We start from the raw sequence: 9,142 nt of genomic DNA on the forward strand, positions 1-9,142 counted from the left end.
AAAGTTTTGTCTGAACACGCGCGCAAAGAGAGGCGAGAGAAAAGACCTACCCGCTCCACATAATAACCCCATTATAAGCCTCATCAATGATGTAATGAAAGCAAACAGTGTGAAAATTGCCTGTAAACAGTTGGATCTGAGTCTCCTGATGAATTCAGTGTCTCTTTTAATCAAAGAGAGGGAGCAGGGAGGAGGGGTGAGTAAGCGCGCGCCGTGTGTGTGTTGGGAGGGAGTCCACTTTCCTGTTCGCAAGCCCGTCAACACCCAAAAAAGCCCCCTCAGCCAATGAAGGCTTGTCACAGGGGACTCACGTGGACGGGGCGTCCTTAAAAACCTAGCTCCTGAGTTTTCCTCAAGTTCCATTTTTGGAAATGTTCCTCACATCTCTGTGCTTTAGTTCCCAGTTGTGTCTATTTAACCCGTGTTACCACAGTTTTACTGTGCGCGTCTTCTTTATTGCAGCTGCCCACCCGTTTCGAGTCAATTGTTGCATCTCTCTACTGGCAAAAAAATGCCTATACCTTCTTCTGCCTTCGAGCGCCGCACGGGTTACACCAGCGAACTACTTTTTAAGTGATGAAAATTTCAGCAATTGTGTCCTTTCTCTGCGTCATTTGCAGGTCTTGAGTTCCGCCAGCTACGCTCGCAGCTGTCTCTGTCCGTAGTGCTGAAACGTGGTGTCGACTCGCATGCATACTTGCGCTAATGCTGCTCTACTGCCTCAAAGCATTAGATTTTTTTGTCAATATTTGAAAAAAGTAAATAAATAATTTCAGAAATCGTACCGGATAGTTTTCCTTAAAAAAAAAAAAACATTTAATCCATACAAATCAAACTTCCCGACAGAGAATAGCACCAATCTGCATCGATTTTATGAAAAGTGCTTTACTTAGGAGATAATAATTGGATGCTGGGTCGATTTTGTTGCCTAGTAACGTTGTTAACCTGGAGATTTTGTTAGTTTGACAACAATAATACTCAATCAAGAAGAGGACAAAAACATCGTGGATACATATTTGTGGTTTCCGAATCTTTTGGATTTTCCTTTTGGATAAACTGGGGGTAGTTACATCTAGCAATCGGTGCTCACCCTGAACTTGCCTCGAATACCAATGATAGTTTGAGTTCAGGCCTGAAGGAACTCATCTGCGCTGGTAAACAATGGAGGCATCCACCAATGGGTCCAGCTTTGGGATCGACTCTTTACTTTCACACAGACCTGGAAGTCCAGTCATGTCAAAAGGGGACAGTTCGGTGGGAGAGTGCCGATCACCGCTTGAGTTCAGCCCGAGGTCTGACCTAGAAAGTGGCTGCTCGTCTCCCCCGTCGCCAAGGAGGGAGTGTGTGGATGAGGCATCGCAGAGGCAAGGTCACGCTATTGGGCTACCACCCCATCTGCAACACGGACAAATCTCTGCCGGGTCGCAGCCGCGGACTGTCACCTCATCATTTCTGATAAGAGATATATTAGCTGACTGCAAACCGCTGGCCGCCTGCGCCCCGTACTCCAGTAATGGCCAGCCAACTCAAGAAACGGGACGACTTGCCTCCAAACTCGCAGACGACTTCATGGACAAAATCCACAGCAACTCATCGTCAGACAGCGAATACAAAGGTAATAGAGTGAAACCGATTACAAGCATGTATCAAAGGATTTCAAAGGGAATTTATGAACACCAGAACTATTGCACGTTAGCTTGTTTTAGCTTCACGCATATAATAAGCCTGCAGTTGATTTGCTATGTGCTTGAACCAAATGCATCACCAAAATGTGTATGTGTAATGTATCGTATGTGTTTGCCTGCACCCTAATAAAAATAAATAAGGTAGCCTAAACGTAGAAAAAAAGGAAAAGATTGGCAAATAAGGAAACTTTACCAATAATACGTCAATTATGTTGGACAGTAAGATCTCAGCGTGAAGATTAAGAGAAAAACATGATACTATCCAGTTTATCGCTTTTTCTAATTTATTGCATCCATATTGTTGATAGTCTCCAATTATATGTGCCAAAACGTGTTTTCTTCTAAAAGCATTTGCTTGCATTAGCAGACGTCTAAGAAATATGTTGATGTCAGGGATGCAAGAAAAAAGCCATGGAAAAGATGACAGGGTCGCCTCCAGATAAATGCCATCAAGGGTCTGTCTGTTTCCAATCATGTCTGCCATAACAGACATGTCACCTCCGTTTACAGTTTAATGAAACAACGCCTGGATACAAATAAGTTAACATTTAGACTATAGGCAAGGACAATTCTTGGTTGTAAGAAACAAGCCAGTCAAAATAAATGATGGTTAAAAATATAATACCAAAAATGAACCTGATTAATATACAGCCTACAACAACTACAACAACACAAATACCCAACCCTTTTTCAGAAACAGGCTACAAGACAGAAACGTTGATAATAACCAATGTAGGCTTTATTTTTGTTATTTTTATTATTGTAATTATTCTTTCGGAAATACAATAATGTAATTACATAGCTAAGGCACACATGTTATTTATAGTAAAGAAAACAACTTTAGCACATTAATTAGGCACATTAGGCTATAGCAGGGGGTTTTAAATGTCTTTCCTGCAGGCCAATGTCTTCACCTCAGTTTAAGAAAGCAACATGCGCATAAATAACATAATATGTTTTGATACTGTGTGTCTGTGTGTATGTGACAGATTCTCTTCGATATCAACCAAGTCAAATCAGCTCCAAAGCTCGTGTAGGGAGTCTTACGATGCTTTGATTTCGGCGAATCCGCCTCCTAATATTTCAGGGATTTGATACAATTTGTCCCAGTGCTAATCAGATTTGTAAAGTGCAAGGCCGGCCGGGTCTTTATTTCACTCTTATCCACCGCCCTGTGAAGTTTCTTCGGTCGCGGTTGAAAGGCTCCCTTCCCTCGTGGCTCAATTAGCTGGATTATTGTGATTCTTGAGAGACGACTCAACTATTCAACTAGCTAGAGCTCTCACGTCACATCTCCACGTTTTGGAGGGAAAAGGGGAAGAATTAATAGAGAATTTTATATTACAATTAGGCCCCAACACAAGAGCAAAGGAAAGAAAAAAACAGAGCACATTTTAGACATCCGTGCAGAAACAAGTGGTAATATAATGTTAATGGCAATTTGTAGAAAGGCAGTCTTTATTAACAAAAAACTATAGGCACAAACTTAGTCCGATGGAGAGTGGCATACCTATCTAAGTAATCCAACACTTAATTAAACAAGGCTTTTTAAATATCTGGGAGAATTAAAAAAAAAAGGTTTACCTTTTAAAATATGTTCCTATACATAAATCACAATCCTGTCTATAAGCCGGGATATGCCTAGGACTGTGTTCCTTTTTGTAGGCTATTATTCTGTTTGATAGGCTTTATAAATATTCGAAATAAATTTAGCTATTGAGATTTCATATTTGTGTTATTCCTGTCTTTTCAGTGAAAGAGGAGGGAGAGCGTGAAATATCGAGTAGTAGGGACAGTCCCCATCACGTCCGGCTGAAGAAACCCAGGAAAGCGCGAACAGCTTTCACCGACCACCAGCTGGCCCAGCTCGAGCGTAGCTTCGAACGACAGAAGTACCTGAGTGTGCAAGACAGGATGGAGCTGGCCGCTTCTCTCAACCTCACAGACACACAGGTCAAAACTTGGTACCAGAACAGGAGGTAGGTTAAGCACTGCGACGCTTGGTCGGCTTAAGTATAATTACACAATTTACAACACATTTAAAAGTGACTAAATGCAGAACGCAGGCCAAGGCCATGATAGTGTGCTCTTCTGACACAATAATATTATTCTGTCTGTCAGACAAACTCATTGGTCAAACTCATTTATTTCACAAAATTTGCTTGGACTGCATAAACAATAACAGCTTTGCAAGTGAAGTCATGACATTTAAGACATTTTTTTTGCATTATCAATAAATCCTCCACACTACTATATTCAATTAATTAGAATTATTAATAATTATCCTATTAGAGGACAGAGTTTTAACTCACAATCTGAAAACTACCCCCCTCCCTAAATAAACGGCAGAGGACAGTTAGCCCCAGAAAAAGCGCTAGCAACGCTAGCAATCTTCAGTTGAAACCTTAAAGACCCCATGATGAAACTAACAGGTCCTAAATCATAATCGAAAGTGAATGCATGTTATGCTCCAGATATTTAAAGCTTGTGGTCTGAATCAACGACAACGTAAGGAAATACATTGGGCGCTTAAAACACCACAATTGAAAATAGCATTATTCTTGTGCTGGCCAAAGGGCCCAACGATAGGCCCAAATCGTATTAAAACGCATTTGTGCAGTCATTTTCAAAGGGTTTTCCCAAATGGAGGATTTTTTACGCAGTGCAAATATGATTTAATACATTTGTCCGAGTTCTGTAATACAATTATTTTAATGTCATTATGCAAACTGTTTTTTAACTTTATTATTCAATTGCGATGACTAAATAGGCTACAATATATTTTTTTTATAGAACGAAGTGGAAGAGGCAGACGGCGGTTGGACTAGAACTGTTAGCCGAGGCTGGAAATTATTCAGCACTTCAGAGAATGTTTCCGTCGCCCTATTTCTACCCTCAAAGCCTGATGTCCAATCTGGACCCCGGAGCGGCGCTCTACCTGTACAGAGGACCCTCCGCACCCCCACCATCTCTGCAACGACCTCTCGTTCCAAGGATTCTTCTGCATGGCCTGCAGGGGGGTAGTGAACCACCCCCTCTCCCCTCTCTCTCCGGTGTACTTCCCCGGCCAACACAGCAGCGGTGAGCCGGCCATACCTGGCAGACATAGGACTCTTTATGAAAGAGAGAGAAAAAAAACAACTATTTAAGCTGGTGACAAAAAAATGCATTGTTGTTTAACAATGAACTTTATGACTGAATCTCAAAGTCTCTAAAGTGGACAGGTTTTTACCATACTGAAGTTCTTTATTTATAACTTATTTATTTTTTTCTCTATGCATTTAACTTATATATATTTATATTTTTGTTAGTGTGGGCTACATCTGAAAGGGCAAGATCATTTTACAGAAATAATTGTTTCTGGCACCAAGGCTTATGGCAAAGGTACTATAACTCAGATTCATGAAATTATGATTAATATTACTATCTTATGGTATCAGGATACAAAAAAGCATTACAGTATTAAAAAACATACATACATATCTATGTATAGGTCTTCAAACTGAAATAGCATCCCAAGTTTAGTTGCATAGCTAATTAGATGATCCAAAGGCATTTTATAATAATTATTATTTTGATCTCTTTCTTTTTACAAAGACGAGATGAGATTTGTTTAGGCCTACCTTTTACAAGTGACATATAGACATGTAAATACAAATATTTTGAATTTCATTAAACAATGATTTAACAATATTTTTATTTTACACATTGTCTTTACATCAGATGTTAGTAGAAAAAGCTACAGATTGGCCAGAGCTAGCGGCTTCTTCCTATAATGTCAGAGATAATCTGGATGGAAGTAAATGATGGTCCATGAGAGAAACAACAATGTATTCAAAATGTCTACCCATGGGTTCATGTTTTTAACTGAGGTTTTACCTGAACACTGATTCAGACCCCAATTTGGAGTCAAAGAAGTGAATCAGCTGATAAAGTAGCAATGTATACTTGCAACGCTTTCACTTAATGAACAGATGATGATTTTAGACTGAGTGGGTTGCCAGTTTGGGTCTTGCGCCTGTTGATTCGCTAAGTGTATTTAAACAGACGTTGTGCATTACTTATGTTATTTCGTATGAAAACGTGGAAACATTGTTACTCTCTTTGATGAAAAATGTATATTGCAGATATTAATTTGTGGAGTGGTTCTCGTATTTCTGAATGATTTTTCGTTCCTCGCCCCTAGCTGAAATCGGCTAACTTTTTGTCAAACTGTTCAAACAGATTAATTCGGAGCTAGAGGGGAATTTGAATTAAAGAGAATTACTTTTATATATGTTCAAATAAAGGTCTTTCAATTAATAACGTGACTGAGCGACATCTTTCCAAACATGTGCATGAAAAATACATGAACCACTTATGTGCAAATGGAATACAGGTAGGCTAATAATCAGCATCTACGTCAGCATCCTTGAGTTCAAACAGGTAAAGGGAAGTACATCCGTTATGCATTTAAAATGACACACGAAAAACGTTTAGTAAAGCCTAGAAATAAAACTTGATAAGACCATAAGCCTTTTGACACACTCAAACCAATAAAAACGTTTGGTCGCTGGTTTGAGTTATTGTCTTTAACGGGTTGCTTATAAAGAGATGACCCTGAGTGGCAGATCATACGATTGGACGTCGTTCTTGCTACGGGCGTGGCATTCCGGTAGTTATTTTAGGGACACTTTAGCTGCTCAATAAGTGGAACATTTCTCTCCGGTTATCTGTTCTGTTGTAGCCTGTTGTTCGCGCATTGGATACTGACATTAATATTATTTTTGCTTTAACGGAGGCTTACAAAATTGCATGAGTTCGTTAAGATTCCATGCATATACAAACTCCTTGTTATTGACGGGCCTAACAAAATTAAGGTAAAATAAAATAATTGAAATAACTATATTTCCCAACATTGTGTCTCAGTATTGGAATAGTCTCATTAATTTAAGTAATGTAATGCAAGGAATAATATGTATGTGAAAAAAAGTGAAGGAAACATTTTATAACGAAACATGACGTAACATGACGAACAGGAATGAGCTTTGTCTCATTGGTTGCGGGTGGGATCAATCTAAAGGGTACGCGCCTAATATGGCATGCCTCCTGAAAGCAATCTATTAATTACATAAAAAATGACCCGGCTGCTGAGTCAACCTAACCGATGGAAAAATTTTCCCAGTTAGGGCCTCGCAAACAGACCAACTATTTGGGTTATTCATGCAACCCACGTGGCTGGGTCCAAATAACCTACCTTGAGTTCTCTTCTCCTGAGCTGTTTTACTAAATAATTGCATAGCATTTCTTTGTGTGCAAATACATTTTGTCCGGTATTTTCTTTTGTAAATGCATTAATTACATAGATCACACAAAGGACAATTTTTTATGTACAGCTTACATATAGGGGCCATATCACAAAAAATAAGGATGTGTTATGTTTGATCATAAAACAGCAAAACATTTTCTGTTACGACAAGAAAACCCAGATAAATCAGCCAAGTAGGGATACCTAATAAAATCATTAAGGTTCGTAGAATTATATTATAAGCGCCATGTTTAAATAATTTTAAACATGTCTGTCAAACACTTCCCTAAAAAAAAAACTCACTATTTGGTTATTATCGTGGATTTAATTTGTCAAACCCCTAAAAAGTTAATAAGAATGTCACCGCCAGCGCAAGGAACATTCACCGCCTTTAACCTTTAAAAAATGCCTAGATATTTATTCAAAGCTTTGAAGTGGTGAGAGTTCAATTTGAGAAATTTAATTCCGCCTTAATATCTAAAACTTTGGCCTATGAAGTTATGACTATAAATCGGTTTTGGTACATCTAGATTGATTGTAACGTTCACTCAACCACAGTTGTTCATAGATCGGCTTAGTTCTGTCAAAAGTTGCATTGATGAAAATTTGAATATAATAAAACACACACACCAACGAAGCATCGATCACTAAATAAAGCATTCAATTAATTCTGCCAGTGATAGGGTACATGCTGCAAATAGGCAGAAATACAACCTACACCTGCGTGTTCTCATTGAGCATCTCGTGGCAAACTAAATTAAGAATGGAATTCTATTTCATTAGTTTTCCATAAACAATATTTCTACGTAGATTAAATATTAATGCAAGGCTAAGTGTGCAATTGTTTAAGTGGCTTAAATGATCCATTTGGAACTTGAGTGTTGGGGCTGTGCTCTTTGCCAAACGGCTCCAACAGCTGGTGGCCGGGCGACGCTGACTGTGGGTCGGATCAGCGAGGGGACATCTGGTCAGCGGCTCGGCAGGGCCCCCGCTGCATTGGCCCCCCACCCGCTACCCCAACCTCTCTACTAATAGAAGTCTGACTTTAAACCAACCAAAATATCCGACCATAAAGCACAGGGAGCTCAGTCTGACAGAGTTAGTGAATGGGATATTAACGATTAGACAAAAGACTTAAATAGCTTTTAATTGAACATCGATAATAGTTGTGATATTCAGGCCCCACTGCACCGCTCGCATGGCACATGTTCCAGTTCTCCCATTGACCATCAGCCTGTCTCCGTAAAATAGGCATATTATTAGGCACACTTCGACTGATTTACACATTTATAAAGAGCGTAAATTTTATATAAATAAGAATACCGTACTTGCAATCTACATCCCAATAAATTTGGTTCGGACTTGTTGGGAAAATGGAGATGAAAACCCCAGTCACATTTCCAACTTGCCAGAAAATCAAATTAGAAGAACATCATAAGGATCCGTGACCGATTCAAATAACGATGAACCACTCAACATTTATGAAAAGGGTTATTCTTACGAAGTGCGCTACTGATTACAGGGAAAGCTCCCCGTCTTGCCGTATGACGGGGAGATTTTTGCATGTGAAAGGATACAGGCAAATCCCTCGGCTCTTACGGTGGATTGTCCCACACTCAGGGTTAATGAAGTGCGGGTAGAGTCTCGTTGAGCTCCCGACAAACAAAAACACAACACGGGCAGGCTTAGACCCAGAGGATCAGTGACTCTGATTAAGCCCATTGACTCAGAATAAAACTAAACAAAACAACCTCCAGACGTATCTAAGAGTCAATCAAACCCTAATTTACGTTGTAGAGTGGGCGATAGTCTTTTTTCCTATAATTTTTCGGTGACTTTTCAGTCGGTATTATAGCTGTAGATTAGGCTACATCCTTCTACAATTTACTGGCAACGTTATTTAGTCAGTTTTTAAATCCAGAAAGCCTCGAATGATAGCAAAATATATCAATGGAAAATTACACAAAATTTTATATTTTGCTTTACATTTTGAATAGTTCTAACAAAAGACTCAAAGCTATTTCTTCCATTCAACTACAACCGAATTTCAAATGAATCAATGATGTATGATGTTTTAATGAATATTATGTCTCATTGTAAGTTAATGTCCAAAACATCAATTGTCAAATTTAGTAAACACATATTTCACTGACATTAAGTTATTGCAAAT

The 9,142-nt window shown here is 39.0% G+C and overlaps 1 protein-coding gene across 1 annotated transcript; it reads left to right on the plus strand.

Moving 5' to 3' along the window:
• Positions 1 to 200: 200 nt before the first annotated feature.
• On the plus strand, positions 201 to 8,214 carry barhl1b (BarH-like homeobox 1b). Its single transcript, XM_010893958.4, has 4 exons — positions 201 to 1,615; positions 3,439 to 3,664; positions 4,479 to 4,766; positions 7,889 to 8,214. The coding sequence occupies exons 1-4, from the start codon at positions 1,162 to 1,164 to the stop codon at positions 8,013 to 8,015; spliced, it is 1,095 nt and encodes a 364-aa protein (XP_010892260.2). The 5' UTR covers positions 201 to 1,161; the 3' UTR covers positions 8,016 to 8,214.
• Positions 8,215 to 9,142: the final 928 nt, after the last annotated feature.

The sequence above is a fragment of the Esox lucius genome, chromosome 14, assembly GCF_011004845.1.
Source record: "Esox lucius isolate fEsoLuc1 chromosome 14, fEsoLuc1.pri, whole genome shotgun sequence".
NCBI classification, from domain to species: Eukaryota; Metazoa; Chordata; class Actinopteri; order Esociformes; family Esocidae; genus Esox; species Esox lucius.